Source organism: Esox lucius, chromosome 22, assembly GCF_011004845.1.
Source record: "Esox lucius isolate fEsoLuc1 chromosome 22, fEsoLuc1.pri, whole genome shotgun sequence".
NCBI classification, from domain to species: Eukaryota; Metazoa; Chordata; class Actinopteri; order Esociformes; family Esocidae; genus Esox; species Esox lucius.
This window is the reverse complement of record NC_047590.1, coordinates 22,211,027-22,230,860: the sequence shown is the minus strand read 5'-3', so window position 1 is coordinate 22,230,860 and position 19,834 is coordinate 22,211,027. Positions and strand designations below refer to the sequence as shown.

Here is a 19,834-nt window from a genome sequence, read left to right as displayed (position 1 = left end):
TCTGACCCAGACACTGTTAACCCCAACTGCTTACTGTGTTATTAGCACACATACCTTGTAATATAACAGTTCAGAGAGCATTGCTTTTGAGAAGCTTATATGCAGACGTTGAACGTTTAGTTTAAATCAGTGGTACTCAAACCTGGGGTCAGGACCAACTTTTGGGATTCCCAAAAGTATTATAGTTCAAACAAAGTTTAGAAGTGCAGCTTTGCATGAGACAATACCAGCATTTTACAGAAAATTGTTGTTAAAAGTATTTATTGGTTTCTTTTAAGAAGACAAATACATGAAACTGAAGGTTATCAATGTTAAAATCACAATGTTGTATAAATATATTTCAGGTGAGATGGGGTTGTGAAATGTTTCTGGCCAAAATATTGTTTGAATTACACTGGTGTAAATTAAAGACAATAGATTGACATCTTCTTAGCCACTGTCTTTGCAGTAAATCCTCCTTGGGCATTGTGGTGGCAAGCCCAAGTATGATATCCTCAGTGAAATGGGGTTCTTTTAACCCAGTGGCCACATACTGGATCATTCTGGGCTCCTTGTGAACATCAAGGAAGACAACACAAATTTGGTACTCCAAAAACAATGTTAATCCTTGATTTGTGCATGATAAACTATGTATTCCTATTTATGAGAGGAAATTTATTCACAGAAAGTTCATATATTGAAGAAGCATCACTGAGATAAAATGGTCACATTAAGGAAAATTGAAAAAAATACACAATTGATTAAAAATCGCACAAAAGTAGTGTAAATTAATTTCTCTCCGGGACAAACAGCTCAAACAAGTGGCATCATTATCCAACTCAAATTACCTTAAGATACAGACAGATTCAAAAACATGAGAATGAATGAAATCTAAACTTTTAACTATGAACAGTCAAGTTCCCTTAATGACAAATCCCTTGTGATCAAGTACAAACAGCACTGGTGCACATACATTTGTGTGGTCAGTGTGTGAGCGTGTAGCTTCATGTGTGCATTATCATTCAAAACAAACCCCACGCCCAAACAGATTCATTGTCCTGTTCAGCTGACTCCAAGGTGAATTGCAAAACCGACCCAGGATAAGAATCTTGTACCAACTTCACCTTGTCTAGCAGCAGCCTCCCTTGATTTGCTTGCTGGTCACTGGCCCATAGTCTTCCAAGTCTATGGTGGATGAGGCTTTGCTCTCCGACCTCTTCCTCAGGATGGAGGGCAGAACCATGTCGAACAGCGTCTCAAACAGTGTGTCCACGTTAGCACCAGTTTTGGCACTTGTTTCAAAGCACATCCTCTCTGCCGGTGGGCTCAAATGCTCATCGACTGCTTTGTAGCGGAGGATACGCTGGTACAATGCCACAGCATCCTCCTTCTGAACCTCTCGTTCAGCCCCGGGGGAGAACAAGGTGGGTGAGCCTGAAGGGATGAGCTGGCAGGCGTAATTGGGTTTGTGGACTGGGCAGACTCCCTCATAGTTTTCTCTGTCAGCGAGGGGGTCAGTAAGGTCAGCCTTGTTGCCCACCACCGCATAGATGCAGTCGTGATTGGCTGTGTCGGTGAGGGACAGAAAGCGCTCCTCCAGCTCGGCCAGACTCTGGCGGTTGGTCACGTCGTAGGTAAGGATGACAGCAGTTGCACCCCGACAGTACATGGAACCCAGTCCGTGGAACTGTTCCCGACCTGGAAGTGAAAACAAAACATGTTTGAAAGGTGAGACGCTGCAGAGAAACAAGTGAGAATTTAAACTGTCCAAGGTCATCTGGAAATCCTTAACCTTCTGATCTAAAGACCCATAAGCTACCGACGGCACCAAGAAAGCCACCTCCATTGGAGGAGTCGATAAACCCGTTTACACTGGACTGCTTTACAATAGAGTAAAAACAGGCATAAACCAACACATTAATACTGCCGATGGTATTCTATTCTCTGAAATAAGTGATTGGGTAATCGAATGGATTGATAAGAAGGGTTTCCTGACGTTGGTCATTTAAGACAAGAGGTTATCAGTTGAGCTCTGTATGCAGAACAAGACTGGATTACTCTGTAAAGTACTAAGCATTTTTTTTTTCAACTTAAAGTATTTCATGCATTAAAATGTATTATAGTTACAATTAATAATATACAAGACTTTCGTCAAAGAAGTAACAGGAGAAGGAGTAGGAATACAAGTAGGAGGAACAGTAAGAGGAGTAATAGGAGTAGCTGTACAAGGCGTATCAGGAGTAGAATGAGTAGGAGGAGTAGAAGTAGTAGCCGGAGGAGTAGAGTAGGTATAGGAGTAAGAGAAATAAGGAGTAGTAGGAGAAGTAGGAATGATAGGAGGAGTAGAATAGGAGTGGGAGTAGGAGGAGCGGAATTAGGAGTAAGAGAAGTAGGTGTAGGAGGATGACTATGAGTAGGAGCAGTGAAAGTATGAGTAGAAGTAAGAAGTGGAGGAGTAGGAGGAGAAATAACTTTGTGAACAGTGTTAGAGCTGATGATGTCACACTGGGAGCTTAAGAATGTAACAAATTGTAAGGTGTCAAGAAATCTTCACAAAAAGGCATTCAAAGTTAAACATTTTGAAAGGCAGAAAAGATAGCAAAGAAAACACAAGCAACTTTATCAGACTACTGTTTTAGCTGAAAAGGTGTGGGAAAAATAGCATGCTAAAAAATAATAATTATGATGACAATTATAAGAGGAGTTGGAGGAGAACTGGGATGTAGTCAGAGTAGTAGGACAAAGAAACGCAGAAGTAATAGTAGGAGGATGACACAGAGTTGGAGGTGTAGAAGAATGAAGAGTAGGAGGAGTTGCAGTAAGAGTAATAGCAGGAGGAGCAGTAGGACCAAAACTAAGCAGAATAATAGTAGGAGTAGCAGTATGAGTAGTAGTTGAGTGTGGAGTACTTGAAGCAGTAGTCAGGGGAGTAGCAGTAGTTTTAAAAGCAGAAGGGACTGAAGTAGTAGGACCAGTAGTAGTAGTAAAGTATTGGCGTAATAGGAGGAGTAATAGGAGGAGGACCAGTAGGTGTAGGAAAAGCAGTAAGAGGAGAAGTAGTAGTAGCAGGAGGGGTATAATGAATAGGTCAAGTACTACGAGTAGGAAGAATAGTAGGATGAGTAGTAGTCCTAAACAAATTAAAAAACAGTGCATATGTTTTTATACAGTAGCAATCCACAAACATGTATAATGTTTATTTTTTGGCCTGGATAAATATGCTTTTAACAATCATTATACCTGATGTTAAAACTGTTGTGTATGGTTGTCTAGATACAGGGGCTGCGTCAACATATCTATGGGCACATATTACCCTACTCTCCACTAGACTTTTTTCTAGGTGATAAGGTAGCATTCTATTTCGGACTTACTGTATGGTTAGGCTATACTCTGGTTACGCATTGACAGCTAATCAGGTTATGTAATAAATCAATCCCATCCATTCCATATTTTACACATCAAAATTCCATATGACATTAAAGCTGTTTTAATCAGCAAATGTTAATGATGAATTGGCCCATCCTTGAAATTAACTCATCCATCCATTTACGAACACATTGCTCTGGATAGGAACATCTGCTAAATGACTAAAATGATACCATAGGATATAAATACATATAAAATATCCAAAACAATGTGAAAAGCTATTCTGATGATGAGCTATTGTCAGAAACACTTTTTTACAAGGACAATTACATTCTAAAATGCTGAACCATGGTGTTGGAAGTTCTATTGATCTCAGCACCATTGGAAATTACTTCTGAATTGAAGAAATGTTGCTTTAAAATACAAATAATTATATCAACTCATAGAACATGTGTAAAATTTCAAGACATTTTCTTAAACATTAGCAAGATTGAACCGGTCACTACAGTTCCTAAATTTTAAGGAGTGAATGGCTGGCGTCACCTATCGCCACTCCCCTTGCATGCCCCTGACCACATCCGCCACCTTTCTGATCCTGAAAAAAACTTGAATGTAGTCTAAACGTTTGGAAATTAATTTCTTGCTTAAATGCTCTGAGATGAGTAGCGTGCAAAAGAACAATAGCAAGTTTGAAATTGAACTGTGTCAACCTTTCAAGCTGCTTTATCAATAAAAACTATGAGAAGAACTCAACTGTGGCAGCTTTAAAAATAAGTCGCCAAATAAAAAAACCTGGAACCCTATATGTTGTACATAACAGTCATGTTATATGTAGGCTTTCAAATGTTTAGCCTAGATGGGTAATGACAATTAGATGCAATTATTGCCATTGCCTGCTATTGTATCTGGAATAAAACAATACAAAAAATACCAACCTGCAGTGTCCCAAATTGATATGTTGTACGGTCCCCACTGTTTCAAGTAGAACGCACCGCCGACAGTACTTATGGTATTGTTAAACTTTTTATCCATGTACCTGTGTAGCAGAGAAGTCTTTCCAACATTCATGTCCCCTAATATAACCAGCTTAACGTCAGGCCTCCTCGCCCTTTCAGGAATGGTTCTTCTCATTCTATGCGTGGACACGAAGAGGCGACAAACAAACTGCAAAGACTTTCATTAAAACGTGTTTGATAAAATTGTCAAAGCAAAGCTTCACTGCTGTTCAAAATCTGTCCGGTGGCCTTCGGTTTTGACATGCATAAAACATGTGTAAAGCGAATGAATGCATAGGACTTTGCATCACTCGTGGCTACATCAATAGAATTGTGACACCGCTTGCTCAATGCCAATATTCAGAGATCACTCAATAATACATCCACGGAGTCTCGTGGTACAGCTCGACCATAGAGTTTGATAGAATCCTCGAGTGGAAGAATATTGTTTTTACTGAGATATTCGATTTATTGCAAGAGATGCTTACCCACTCTAAATTAACTTTGAAATTAAAACATATAACATAAACGACTGGAGACAAAGTAGATCGTTTTGTTTCTGTTCTTGCTTTGAGTCTGCCAGACCACTTCCTGTCAGAGATTTCTTCAGTTTCCAAGTGCCTTTGGTGGTGCAGGACAATTTACTCACCGACACCTTGACTTTCTTTGCAATTTCTCAAAAGGAAAGATCTACACCTTTAAGGGTTATAATGGTCTGTCTGTCTTCCTTTGTTAATTAACTTATTCTCAATATACTACTTCATGCAGTACAATACTATCCAAATAATGCTTGAGAGGGTATAGTAACACAGTCTGTTTCAACAGTGTTTTTATACAGACAGAGTAAGTAATCAACTGTTTGAACAACTGTAGGAATTGTTAGCATCTACTTTCAAGGCTTAATTTACTAACACCACTGCAGATCCACTGTAAGTTGTTGATCAATTACTCGTTCCCCGAAAGGGACTTTTTTATAATCTGAAATATACCTGTTGATAGCAGTTTAACACTTACCGTTGTAACATTTCAGGATACTGAAACCTGAACTGCTTAAATTTAAATAAAAACTGGAAACATTTAGGTTTTTCTAAAACTTTTGACTGGTAGTGTACGTATGACATTTTCTTTATTGAACCATTAAATAAATATTTGATTAAAAAACAACAGTATATATACTACAATTTTTTTTTTGCAGCGACATGTTTTCTCATATGGTTCAAAATCTTTTCAGTTCATGGTTCACCACAGAGATGTTTGTATGTTTCAACATTTGGAATCACAAGGTAGCAATGTAGTTTAAATAGTAATGGGATAAATGAGCTGCAATGAAATTTCCAGAAAATTAAGAGTGTGCTAATAAATTACAGTACTCTGCTCAAAAAGAAAATGTTGCACCTTAAAACAGCTATCACGTTTATGGCGCTGCCTGTGTGCTGACATGGGAAATACAGTGCAGTAAACAATGCGTGTTTAGGACAGTTAGGCATTTTTTTCTTCTTTTGGCTCTATATTGTACTTCAATAGTTTTAATTGGAACTCAAACAATTATGTTAAAGAATAGATTCTGGGATTTTATTTGAAGGCATTTATGTATACAGTTGTGCTCAAAAGTTTGCATACCCTTGGAGAATTGGTAATATATGTACCATTTGTAAAGAAAACACAAGTTTGCAGGCAAAACACATGTCTTTTAGTTCTTATGGGATTCACATTCAACTGTAGGTCATAGCAGAATGGCACAATCATAAAACAAAACATGGCAAGAAAGAAAAAAATGAACCGACCCCTGTTCAAAAGTCTGCATACCCTTATTTCTTAATACTGTGTATTGCCCCCTTTAGCATCAATGACAGCGTGCTGTCTTTTGTAATAGTTGTCTATGAGGTCCCAAATTTGTGCAGGTGGTATAGCTGCCCATTCCTCTTGGCAAAATGCCTCCAGGTCATGAAAAGTCTCCTCAGTGGTCGTCTTGCATGAACCGCATGTTTGAGATCTCCCCAGAGTGGCTCAATGATATTAAGGTCAGGAGACTGTGATGGCCACTCCAGAACCTTCACCTTTTTCTTCTGTAACCACTGGAGGGTCAACTTGGCCTTGTGCTTAGGGTCATTGTCGTGATGGAAAGTACAAAAGCATCCCATGCACAGCTTTCATGCAGAAGAATGCTAATTGTCTGCCAGTATTTTCTGATAACAGGCTGCATTCATCTTGCCATAAATTTTCACAAGATTTGCAGAAGTATCCCCAGATCATCACCGATCCTCCATCAAATTTCACAGTGGGTGCGAGACACTGTGGCTTGTAGGCCTCTCCAGGTCTCCGTCTAACCATTAAATTACCAGGTGTTGGGCAAAGCTGAAAATTTGACTCGTCATAGAAAATGACCTTACTCCATTCCTCTACGGTCCGATCTTTTGCAAACTTCAGCCTGGCTCTTCTTTGCTTCTCATTGATGAAGAGCTTTTTTCTATCTTTGCATGACTTCAGCCCTGCCCCTATTAGTCTGTTTCCAACCACGCTTGCTGTGCATTTCACCCCAGCTGCTGTTTGCCATTCTTTTTGTAGGTCACTTGATGTCATCTTACGGTTGTTGAGTGACATTCAAATTAGTTGACGGTCATCTGGGTCAGTTGACAGTCATTTTTGTCCTCTGCCAGTCTGTAGCTTTGTTGTCCCCAATGACTGTTGCTTCACCTTGTTCTTATGAACCGCCATCTTTGACATTTTCAGGATTGAAGCAACCTGACGCTCACTGTATCCCTCTGCCAGTAAAGCCAGAATTGAACCCTTCTTTTCTTCACTCAAAGCTTTTTCTTTTCAACTCTTTTATCATGCTGAATATGTTTTAGTTTTTTTCAATTACCTTAGAGGTACTACTTGCACTGTTTTTGCCATCCAGCTGGTCCTATTGCAAGAGGATAGTGATGACCACAGCAGTGGTTTTTATACTTTTCCTCTTTAAATTAGATTTGGTTCAGGTAATCACCTAATCAGTACATCATTAAGTAAAATTAGGTTTACCTGTGTTGGAATATAACAGACACTGGAATGGAATGGCTGCCATAAATGTAGAGATGCTGATTTAAGAAAAAATAGGAGTGGTCTCTCAATTTTTTCCAGAGCTGTAGTGTCCAAATAAAGTGCTTATTTTGTGCTTGGTTGTATTTTAGTCTGAAGTCTGCGACACAACACTTCCCTCTAGCCATCACTCTGTTACATGTTAGTTTTTGTCCTTCAATATCAGGCAGTCTCTTTTGGGTACTTTCGCTATAGTGGCTACACTTCTAACCCCTGAAATTGTACTTCATGTATGCTGTCTATGCCTTCCTTTTCTTTTTCCATTTCTTCCATTTCACACAGTACTGACATTTCACATGCAACATAGCTAAATATCAAATCAGAAGTATTAACCAGAAGTATTAACCATGTATTTTATTAGAATCAATTAATATTATACATATTAAACAAAATAGACATTGATCAAAACATTTTATTTAATCAAATGTATCTAAATTGGTGGACCAATTTAACCATTTGCACTGCTCAAACAAATCATTTGAGCTATTCCTGCAGTTATCTCTGTCTGTGGATTTACAGTTTCCTATTTGTGTCTGACACCCCTACTGCCAAATAAAAACATTGTTTTACTCTAGGACCAATGACGTCCATAGTCTTGTTTCAGACGGAATGTTTTACTTGGCGGACAGGTTCCGCTTTGTGGACCTGGACGTTTTTTTAAACGCTACCAACAACAGTTGACGTATTATAGTCGACAACTGCTATATTTTTGTTTTGAGACCAGGAAGGAGTAATCAGGTAATTGGATACATTATTTGTTTAACCTATTATACAGAGATTGACGTGAGCTACTTTGTATTCTAGCTAACAGTCAGAGTTCAACTGCATAGCCCACCTGCATAACACAGCATTGCACAACATGTCGACTAGTCAATTGTTTGGTTAGTAAGTGGTTGGTAGATAAACATTTCTTGACCATGTGACTTCTGTCTGACATCTGCCTATACCAGTCGATTGCTGAGTGCATGTAGATGGTGTAATGTGCTACTGAAAATGTGGTTATATTATGTAATATTATGTATGTAAGAATAATGGTGCAACACTAACAAAAATGAGGTACTATTTTCTAACAAATGGCCTTTCTGAATTTGCAATGTGTGTTGGGCCTACCAATATCAAACATCCCCCTTCATTTATCTGCATTAATTTTTTCCACATGTCAAATGTGAGCGCTATTTTATGCTAAAATGTATGTCTCTGTAGCACACCATTCGCAACTTTTCTGGCAGTTGTGGTATGGATTTGTTTTCCACATTTTCTTGTGGTGTATATCAGTCGCTGTTTTTGGTTCTGAAATAAAGGTTTCCAGTGTGTGTTGTTAATTGATGCGCTTTGCTGTTGTGCAAGTTAAACAATAGTTATCCATTTGTACTTGGATTTCACTTCTCAAATAGTTACAACATGGTAGTATGCATTCAGTAACATCAGGACAAATTGGTTAAAGTGGCTGAATCTGAGATGATCAGCAGCTGGTGTCAGGTCAGGAACATGTTTTTATATTTCAGGTATCTTGTGGGTACTCCTCTTTTGTTACTTATTTGTTACTTATTATTTAACCCCAGAGTACCTTAAAGCATCAAACAACTTGGTTTTATTAAAGGGGAATAACGGCCAATATAATAAATGTTTCTAAGTTCATAAATCGCAAGTAATTGTTGGATTGTATTGCTTCGTGTGCAACTCTCTCACTCAGGGAGAGCAGGGTCGAGTTAGCGCTAGTGCAGCATTATCCAGGGTTTTTCCTGCATTCAAAACTCATAGGCGACAGCCTTCCCAAAATCTAACAGCGCCTCTGTGTGGTAAAACATGATTTTGTGCTCACATATAAAATACCTGTGAAACACTGCAGCTAATTTGATGGTAGGAGGAAACTTTTTCCATACTGACAGTTTTGCCAGGTGGTGTGTTTCCTATGCAATTGGGCTATTTTTAATGGGCTTGTTTTTCTGGAGTCTGCTGGAGAATATCAGTTTACAGTCAATTAAATCTGGCAACCTTGCATACAGGACCACACGGGTCCTGACATCACTGAGACAAGTGCATCCTAGTTTGGTTTTACACCCAAGCATGTTAAATTATTTCATTTAAATGTGATAACCTCAAAATACATATCTGCATTATTTTTTTTTTAAATAGTTTAAAGTGTATTTTAGTAGCCTAGAATTCCAGATTTATTTAAAGAAAGAGTGTGAGACAGATGACTGGTGAAAAGAACATCAGATTAGGGTATGTACTGTCACCCAAAACATTAAGCTATATATGCTATATACGGTGTAAACCAGAAAAGGAATCAGGCAAACGTAGTTCAGCCAGCTCGCAATTAAAAGTGACAAATGTTGTTCCCTCACTGGATTTGAACCCAGGTCTCCCACATGAGGGTGTGTGTCTTTACCTGCTACACCACAAAGCTCTACATCTGTGGAGTGTCGATATAGCATCTCGACATTAGACCCCTCTTTGTCACGCATTAACATCACGCCAAGTCTGAATATTTCGCTAGACGCCATTAAGCATTGTTTTAAACGGACCAATGTTTCGTATTATGTTTACCTCCACCACAAATAGCATCTATAAAATATATGGCTTTTGCCACTGGCCATTTTAACATCTTATTAGCCAGTAACTGGCTTACTAATATCTACTAATTTACTACTTGGAATAGTCATATAAATTGAGCAACTGCTAGCGAGGCTGAAGATTGCACTGCATTCGTGAATGACATTGCTACAATAACTATAAATTTAGGTCATGATAAGAGTTTTAATACAACTTTATGAAAAAAAAATGTCTACATGGAAAAAATGTGTGTCCTGTCAGAGCAAAAATACAAAATTGGGTAATCCCAATCAATTTGGGTATATTCCATATAGGCCAACATTTTATGTGATAAATGTCAGTTGTGGGTTTTAAAAACAACTTTTCTAAATAATAATGAGGTAGAACAGATCCAGAATGCTCTGAACATCGTAGTGTAAGATTTTAGTACCGCTGGGCTAAGGCATGTATGGCTGCCACTGGAACAGCTCACTTGTATTTATTATTAATGTAAAGTACAGAAAATGTCAGCAGAAGGAATTCCTGAAGTGTATCTGTTACAGCACATGCCAATTCCTCCAAACTCAATTTGTTTTAATACAATAAATATACACTACCCCACTACAGCTACAAATGTCCTTATTTTCCAATAAAAAAAATACATTAAATTAGTTTGAATTGGAAACATAGGGAAATGAATAGGAAATATAGTCACTAAGAAGGTTAGAAATAATATTTGTACATTTTAAATGGTTTTAAATTGTGTACCTTAAACTTCTGCCATTTGCATAAATTACAGCCTTGCAGACCTTTGGCATTGTGGTTGTTGAGATCCGATGACTATAGCCGCGTTTCCACCGCAGGAACTATACCCAGGAATTAGGAACTTTTCCAGGAACTCGCTGCGTTTCCACCGCAGGAACCCGGGTCTAGAATCAGGAACTGCATTTTACCCCCTAAACAGTCCCTGCTCGGGAGGTAGGACTCTCCCAGAATACCGGATCTTTTTGGGTGGGGTTTGCAATACTGAACATTTCTGATTGGTCCAATAGTAGTAGAGTTTACTCGCAGATGTTTTCAACCGACATTTTTAAATGTCTTCAGCGGGGTAAATTTACGGCCGTTATTAAATGAGTTTATTTTGCTTACAAAGAAATGTAAGAACATATTATGGAGAGGAAATGCGACAGATGGACTGACAATTCGATTCGTAATAAGGTGTACACGAAAATATCCTACAAGTTAGGTGAGCGGAACATTATTCACACCGGGAAACAGTGCCGGGAGAAGCTTAAAAATGAAAACAAGATTACAAGAAGATCGAGGATCACAATAACAGAAGCGGTTCTGACCGATGGAGCAAATAGTTTGACCGTCTACATGCGTTGTTGGGTCACTGGTCGGCCTTCTATGGCACTGCGGCAACGATTGACTCGGCTGCTGCGTTGTTGGAAGCCATGGTGGAAGACAGAAACTGGATAACCAGTCGGTTTAAGGTAAATCACAATGTTTTACATGATTCATGTTAAATGCTATAACGTTTAGGAAAAGTCAGGATATTTGTGTACTACATGTTATTGTCATGCTATTGTTCTAGACAAAAACCAACGTTAACTACAGGAACATCAATGATGTTAGCTTAGCTAACGTCCCCTATTATGGCCTACTCCCTATTTTCAGTAATGTATGGAGATTAAATACTACACATTTAATGTATGGACATTTTAGTTGCAAATTGTGAAATTGTGCCGACTTGCGTGACAGACCAGACATCACCACGTAGGCTGTTATCAGTGTTCTGACTTTTTTCCCCTTCTTCACCAGAAGGCATGATGGGTAGCTAAAACGTTCTAGTAAACACGTAATTGAAACTGATCAGGCATTTGTAACACAAATAAAGAGGAAATGAAACGTTATTGGACAAAATAGTAAGGCTGCTGATAATAGGGGTCGTATTTTTTAGCCACGGCGCTAACCAACTAGCTGAAAATTGTAGTATTTCCACTGGAATTTCAGAAATGATAATTAATGACATGATAGTTAACATTTGTATGGACATAATAATCACTAAACATTAACAACTTGAACAAATTATTAGTCAGTACAATATATTTTTCAAAACTGCTGTTGGCTTTTCCAACTGTGCTTGTGTATTATTCATTTATTGTGGTGTGTTTGTGTTTATTTTTCTTCCTAGGAAAGAGGAAAAGTGACACAGACTTCCTTGACGCACTGAGGGACATGGACGACGCTAACCGGACCGTCCTGCAGTGAGGACAGTAGCAGCAGGATCAGTGTATGCAGCTGCTATACTGAGGAAAGAGCCATGCTGAGGAGTGCCGCCTAAAGAGCGAAAAGGACCCGAGACTTGGCATTCCTCGAGTCTCTGGCGGAAGAAACTGTGCTATGTGTATTAACCACGTACAGTGTTATGTTTATTATTGCTTTATCTTCTTGCTATATTTTTATGATTCTCACTATGTAGTTGGAGTGTGCTATACCACCATTCATAAGCAAATTACACTCATGTATAATATTCAATAATACTACCAATTGCTACTGGTTTACTTATGTTACTGCCATATCTAAATGTTCAATAATACTACCCAGATTGCTGCTGGTTTACAGTACTCCTTGTATTTTGCACCTACATTTTTGCAGATTAAATAGTTGTTGAACCAAATACGTGTGTATAGTGGCTGTTTGTGTAAATCTGAAAACCGAAGAACTTCCACACACTGTCTTGCTCACTGCAGAAATATTTATTAAATCTCAACGTTTGCAGAAATTGTGTACAAATGACACGCCGTAGTAATGCCGACTCCAAATGAGAAATGCTCCTGTACTGAGTTGGTTGCAGGTTTCCACAGTGCAATGACGATCCTTTTTATGGTCAGTCTCTGCGATAACTCGTAACATTTGTTTAACCTTATTTGTATTCCACTAGCATTTCGGGGATTTTGAATCTGCTTTGCTGCTACTGCTCGTCTCTTCCACCGTTGACTCAATGACCACATTTGCAAACCAATAAATCATGATCAACACAACTTGAATCTCCCTGGTTGCCGTAGTGTTGCATACATAATAAAGATGCCGGTCTGTCGCTTTGTATAGCGTATGATGCATACGTCAGCGGACTAATTAGCCCAATCTTCGCGGGTCTTTAGACCGCAGTGGAAACGCACACAGCAATGGGCCTAGGGAACCCTTTAGTTCCTTGAATTGCAGTTCCTGGGACTCAAAGTTACAGGTACTTTTTGTTGAAAATGTGGCTTATGTTGGTCCCTCTGTTATAGACAGAATTCCAGCTGACTGCTTTTTCCCTAAATAGTTCTTGCATTGTTTGGTGCTGTGCTTTGGGTCATTATCCTGTTGTAGGAGGATGAATCCTATAAAAACAAGGAAATGTCTCTTAAATATATTTCAAAATAATACCATGTCAATTATAATACTTTATTATAAAATAAATATAAAACGCAACAAAATGTCACCACTTGTATTGAGAGAATTGATCAGGGGTTTGAATACAAAGAACATTATGTATGCTTTTTACAGTGGCTCTCTAAAATTCCCTTGGACTTTTCCACACTTTGTTGTGTTACCACTTGAAATAATTTTTGCCCCTGAACATACAAAACAGGTTCAAGATATGAAAGTTAGAAATCAAATCTGCAAATAGTTAAATTAATTAATTACAAAAACAAAACTGATAAATATTGATTGCGTAAGTATTCACCACATATGCTATGAAACACCTAAATGAGCCATGGTGCAGCCAGTTGTCTTTAGAAGTCAGCGAATAAGTTGAATCGAGTCCACGTGTGCAATTAGGTGTTTCACATGATTTCATTTTAAATACAGCTGTCTCTGGAAGGGCCCTTTGGCAGCAATTACAACCAGTCTTTTTGGATTAGTCCCTACCAGCTTTGTACATTGGACACATTCAATTCTTCCATAATTTTTTGCTAAATTGCTCAACTTCCATGAAGTTGGTTTGGGACTTTTGGTGAACATCCGTTTTTCCACATTCTCAACTGGATTGATGTCTGGGCTTTGACTTTGCTCCTCCAGGACTTTGACCTTTTTGGTTTTATGCAAAGATGACTTCTCCCAAGTCCCAGGTCTCTTGCAGAATCCCAGAAGAAAGCATTACTCTGTATTTTGCTGCATCCATTTTGACCTCTATCTTTGCAAGCTTTCCAGGCTCAGACACAGAGAATCATCCCCATAGCCTAATGGTGCTGCCAGCATGGCTCGCAGTAGGGATGGTGTTTTCAGGATAATGTGATGTGCAAGGCTTGCCAAACAATGAGCCCAAAAGACTCTATTTTGGTCTCATTAGACCGTTGAATCTTATTCTACTTTGACAAACTGTAGCTGAGACTGGATGTGGGGTTGACTGTAACTCTTTAAGTGTTGCCATAGGCCTATTGGTTGCCTCCCTGACTACTTTTCTTGCCTTTTGTGTATACTGTTTAAGCTTAAAATTAAATGTAATAGATCCAGAAAGAAAATGGGTTTAGTTTAGAAAAATATTTTATAGTAGTGTTCTCCTTTCTTATTCGGAATAAATTCTTAGCAATATTGCATTATCAATGACTGCTATTTTCATCATTAAATAATTGTAAAAAAAACTCAATAACCATATTTATTGAATTATTGCCCAACCCTACTTGTGACTACATTTTGCATAGTCATATAGGGCATTAAATAACTTAAATAATTACAAAATGTTGCCTTTACTACATGGAACATCCCTAAGACAGGTGTATTTATTACGAAATAATGTGAAACACCTTAATTGCACACGTGAATTTCATTAAACTAATTATTAAACTAATTATGTGACTTCTAAAGACAGTTGGTTGCACCGGAGCTCATTCAAACATGTTAAACAATCTATTCATTTACATTTGAAATGAATTTAGAACAATTTGCAGATTTAATTTTTCATTGGCCTTTTTGTGTTGATCAGTGCATAAACTCCTGATTTAAATCCACATTTAAATCCATCCAGTCATTTTGGAAAATTCAAAGGGCTGAATTCTTTGGAGAGCCACTGTTCATGGTATATAGCTATTTTACCCAAAGTTTTTGAAAAAAAATGAATGTTTTAATGTTATTAATTTCTTCTATTAAAACTATTTAATGACCAGCTGGATAAATACATCCCTCATTAATATTTGGTCTCTTTTTTTCTTAAAGCTTTCACAATGGAGGGAGCTTCACAAAGTAAATCTGCTTCTCCCCAGAGCTCTGTCGCAGCTCAAGTTCCATTTCTTCACCTGTGCACCACATTAGAAAAGATCCAGAAGACCAAACTCCGCCCAGACAAATCAAAGTTTCTTCGGGACTTCATAGACTCCTGGAGGAAGTTCCATGCCGCCCTTCACAAAGACAGTCCTACTGCCACAGACTCGTTCTACCCCGCCATGCGTCTCATAGTCCCCCCATTTGAAAGGGAGCGTATGGCCTATGGCATTAAAGAGAGCATGTTAGCCAAGCTGTACATAGACGTCTTGGGTCTCCCCAAGAATGGACCGGAGGCTAACAAACTGTTGAATTACCGTGCCCCAACCACGTCTCAGGGAGAGGCGGGAGACTTTGCTCTCATGGCTTACTTTGTGTTAAAGAAACGCTGCACAAGCCAAGGAAATCTCACCATCAAAGATGTTAATGACTTTCTGGACTCTGTGGCAATCAACAATGCTAGTAAGCAGAAGGACCTGGTGAAGAAGAGCCTGCTTCATCTAATCACCCAGAGCACAGCCCTAGAGCAGAAATGGCTCATCCGCATGATCCTGAAGGACATGAAGCTGGGGATCAGCAAAGAGACAGTGCTTCAGGTGTTCCACCCAGATGCAGCCGAGCTTTATAATGTCACCACCGATCTAAATAAAGTGTGCCGACAGCTTCATGACCCCTTTGTGTCTCTCAGCGAAGTGTCCATTGGCCTTTTTTCTGCCTTCAAACCCATGTTGGCTGCTGTGGGAAATATGCGCCAGGTCGAGAAGCAAATGGGCAACAGCACCTTCTTCATTGAGACCAAGCTGGATGGAGAGCGCATCCAGTTGCACAAGGATGGTGATGTCTACAAGTACTTCACAAGGAACTCCTTTGAGTACACCCAGCAGTTCGGGGCTTCACCTCTAGAGGGCTCTCTGACGCCTTTTATTCACAATATCTTTAAGCCGCACATCGTCAACTGCATCCTGGATGGGGAAATGATGGCTTACAACCCCACCACTGACACTTTCATGCAAAAGGGAAGCAAGTTTGATATCAAGAAGCTGGTTGATGACTCTGAGCTGCAAACATGCTTTTGTGTTTTTGATGTGCTTCTGATTAATGACCAAAAGTTTGGTAATGACACATTAAAAAAGCGCCATGAACACCTTCAAACTGTTTTTACTCCTGTAAAAGGAAGGATACACGTTGTGCCTAAAACAGAGGCCAAAACCATGCAAGAGGTAGTGAATGCCCTTAACGAAGCCATCGACAATAGGGAGGAGGGAATCATGGTGAAGGATCCGTTGTCAATATACAAACCTGATAAGCGTGGTGAAGGCTGGATCAAGATCAAGCCGGAGTATGTTGATGGCTTGATGGACGAGCTCGACCTTTTAATTGTTGGAGGCTACTGGGGGAAAGGAAGGCGGGGCGGCATGATGTCTCATTTCCTTGTTGCTGTTGCTGAAGCTCCAAAGCCCGGAGAGAAACCCTCTGTTTTCCACACATTTTGCCGCATTGGCTCTGGCTACACCATGAAAGAGCTGTACGACTTAGGCCTGAAGCTGGCCAAATACTGGAAAGTCTATCGGAAAAATGACCCTCCAGCTTCTATTCTGTGTGGGACGGAGAGACCTGAAGTCTACATCGACCCATGCAACTCGGTCATCATCCAAGTAAAGGCGGCTGAAATAGTCAGCAGTGACATGTACAAAACCAATTGCACACTGCGCTTCCCCAGGATAGAGAAAATCCGTGAAGACAAAGAATGGCACCAGTGCATGTCCTTAGCTGATCTCGAACAGTTCCGCAACAAGGCATCCGGGAAGTTGTTCTCACGCCACCTTCGCCTCAATGATGACAACGAGCCCGAAAAGAAGAAGCGTAAGACGCCAGCAGCTGCCAAGCCCAAGAAGGCTGCTGGTGTCATCGATCACTTCAAGTCCCAGGACCTGTCTGGTGTCACCAAAGAGACTGATATGTTTGAGGATGTGGAGTTCTGCGTGATGAACGGGAGTGAGGACCACCCCAAGACAGAATTGGAGAAGGCTGTGGCCCGGTGTGGTGGTATTGTAGTCCAGAACCCAGGACAGGAGACCTACTGTGTGATCGCTGCCATTGAGAATATGCGCGTTAAGAACCTGATATCATCCAACCAGCATGACGTTGTGTGGGCTGCCTGGCTGCTGGAGTGTCTAGACAGGAAGCAGGTGGTGCCCTGGCAGCCAAGTCACATGATCCACATGTCACCTTCCACTAAGGAGCACTTTGCCAAGGAGTATGATTGCTACGGAGACAGCTACTTTGTGGACACAGATGTGCAGCAGCTTAAGGAAGTCTTCGGTCGGATTAGCAGTGTAGACACTATAATGTCGCATTGCATTGCCAAGGTGGAGGAGCGCTACGGCTGGCATGACCTCCCCACCAGCATGTTCAGACATTTAAGGTTCTACCTGGACATGTATGCCGACATTGGAGAAGTGAATAGCCTTATCCCAAACACATGTCTGGACATGCGAGCTCTGGAACTTCGTTTCCACGGCGGGAAAGTAGTGCAGAAGCTGGAGGAAGGGGTCTCGCATGTCATAGTGGTGGAGGAAACAAGAGTATTGGATTTAAGAACCCTCAGACGACTTTTTACCAAGAAGTTTAAGATTGTTAAGGAATCATGGGTAACAGATTCTATCAAAGCAGGGTATTTGCAGAATGACAGTGACTACTTAGTTTGATGGTTGAAGCTGTGCCATTGCATTTTCTAACCAACGCACTAGACTAGCATGATGGAGACATTTTGATATTGCATTTTAATTCATTAGATAGTTGAACATTTTATTTTAAGGGCTTTTCGACATTGAAAGCTAACAATTTCTTACATGTTTGAAATGAATAAGGAAACTATTTTTAGGTATATTCAGTGTAGGCCTACTGTATAGGCTATCTAATGGTATATTTAATGCTATTTAGAAAAAATATATACATATTTTAATGTTTTTAACAGTGCAGACTGCAGTAGGAATAAAGCCATATGTTTAAACACTGTAATTTATAATTATTTTTCATGTTTTCAATTGAACCTTTTTAATGCGTATTGATTTGAAACAAAAATAAATTATTTTTAATGATGGGACATGTTCTAATATTGCTTGTTATTATGTATTTATAACATCTTAATATTTACTTTTGTTATTTTCCTTAGATTAACAGATTTATTTTAGAAAATGTGTTTTCCCAAAATGGGTAATGCAGTTACATTTCAATATCCATAACATTAAAAATCACACAATTGTAAACAGCTGAAAGTTATATATAAAAATATTTGTAACTATAATGTTTATTTGTCTTAGCAAATTCACCTCCTGAAGCCATGGCTGTTGAGGGAGTGGATATAGAGTGCCTGGCTCTACAGTGGGTAGAGTGAATCAGTGAGCCATGGGGGGTTATTGATGGAACCAGAGGGTAACGACGCATCTGTCAGAGAGATGGGTCAGCCACGGGAGTCCTCCAAAATAGGATCACCCTGGGGTACTTGCCAACGATGTTGTTCCCTCTCGAGAAAAGGTCACACAAGTATCATGGGACTGACGTGTTGTTGTTTCCTTCACAACCATTCCTTGTTGAATCTCAAATGGCACTCTATTCCGTATGGGCCATAGGGCTATGGTCAAAGCAGTGTGTAGTTAATAGGGTTCAATTTGAGACGCAGGCCATGAGTTTGTAGGCTTTTCCCCCTCAACCAAGTAAACAGTGTGGTTAGATTAAATCAAGTGTAAGTTATTGAGGATCAAACATTTGACAGCAAACTTTAAACAATGGAGCCCTCCGTAGTTATTGGAGACGGTAATATTTAATTTTCCTTTGACTCTAAGGTATGGATTTGACCTCAAACAATTGCTATGGCATTAAATTATATTGTAAAATGTAATTTGAGTATGTTGGTTTTTCTTTTTGCAATGTACAGCAGTTTTTATAGTTTTGCTGTATCAGGTTACCGCAATTATTGGAACGGATGAATATATTTGTACTAATTGAACACTGAACATGTATCTGCATATCTTGGAAAATGTGTTGCCTATAAGACAGTTCAAATGTCTGATACCAGACATTTTCACTGTGAATTCACTGCTTATCTTAATGTGTGTGTGCTTTCTTTCCATCACTTTTTAATGCTCTAATTGCATTGGTAACCGGTTTATAAGAACAATCTTGGGGGTTTATGATATATTGCCGATAAACCACACCCCACCGTGCCTTATTGATCACATTAACCTCACCGTCAGCATTACACACTGTGTTCATGAGATTGATATCAACAAACTGGTTGTCTATATAAAAAAGACATGTTGCCTGCTACCAGCCTGATACTGTTATTACTAGGATGAATACACAAAAGACAAACCTCTGAAGCATATCAAGGCCATCAAATGCGAGCATTTGCTCACTGAAGTTGGTTACAATGCCGAACTGCAGTCAGGTCAAAACCATGTTAAGGACTACACACTAAGCGCATTCCCTATCCTGCAATGGTTGGTTATATTGTTGGTATTGTGGTTGGTCTTTGGTTTCATCAGCTGTTTAGGTGGCTTTTGTCAGACGGATGTAGTGGTCCTGGGCTGCTGTAATTTCACATTCTTTAGTTTTGAGGCAATTTGGAC

General features: G+C 39.4%; 2 protein-coding genes across 3 annotated transcripts; one reads left to right on the top strand and one right to left on the bottom strand.

Moving 5' to 3' along the window:
- Nucleotides 1–244: 244 nt before the first annotated feature.
- On the bottom strand, nucleotides 245–4,814 carry LOC105007450 (ras-related protein Rab-20-like). 2 transcript variants are annotated; one of them, XM_010866388.3, is made up of 2 exons: nucleotides 4,281–4,814; nucleotides 245–1,677 (listed from the first exon to the last, which is right to left on the bottom strand). In XM_010866388.3, exons 1-2 carry the CDS (start codon nucleotides 4,474–4,476, stop codon nucleotides 1,109–1,111), a joined length of 765 nt encoding a protein of 254 aa, XP_010864690.1. In that variant the 5' UTR covers nucleotides 4,477–4,814; the 3' UTR covers nucleotides 245–1,108. The 2 variants fall into 2 exon arrangements, with proteins under 2 accessions (XP_010864690.1, XP_010864692.1); XM_010866390.4 differs by having other exon boundaries at nucleotides 4,382–4,468.
- Nucleotides 4,815–8,027: 3,213 nt separating this feature from the next.
- On the top strand, nucleotides 8,028–18,306 carry lig4 (ligase IV, DNA, ATP-dependent). The gene is made up of 2 exons (XM_010866391.4): nucleotides 8,028–8,156; nucleotides 15,159–18,306. The coding sequence occupies exon 2, from the start codon at nucleotides 15,167–15,169 to the stop codon at nucleotides 17,909–17,911; it is 2,745 nt and encodes a 914-aa protein (XP_010864693.1). The 5' UTR covers nucleotides 8,028–8,156; nucleotides 15,159–15,166; the 3' UTR covers nucleotides 17,912–18,306.
- The last annotated feature ends 1,528 nt before the right edge of the window (nucleotides 18,307–19,834 follow it).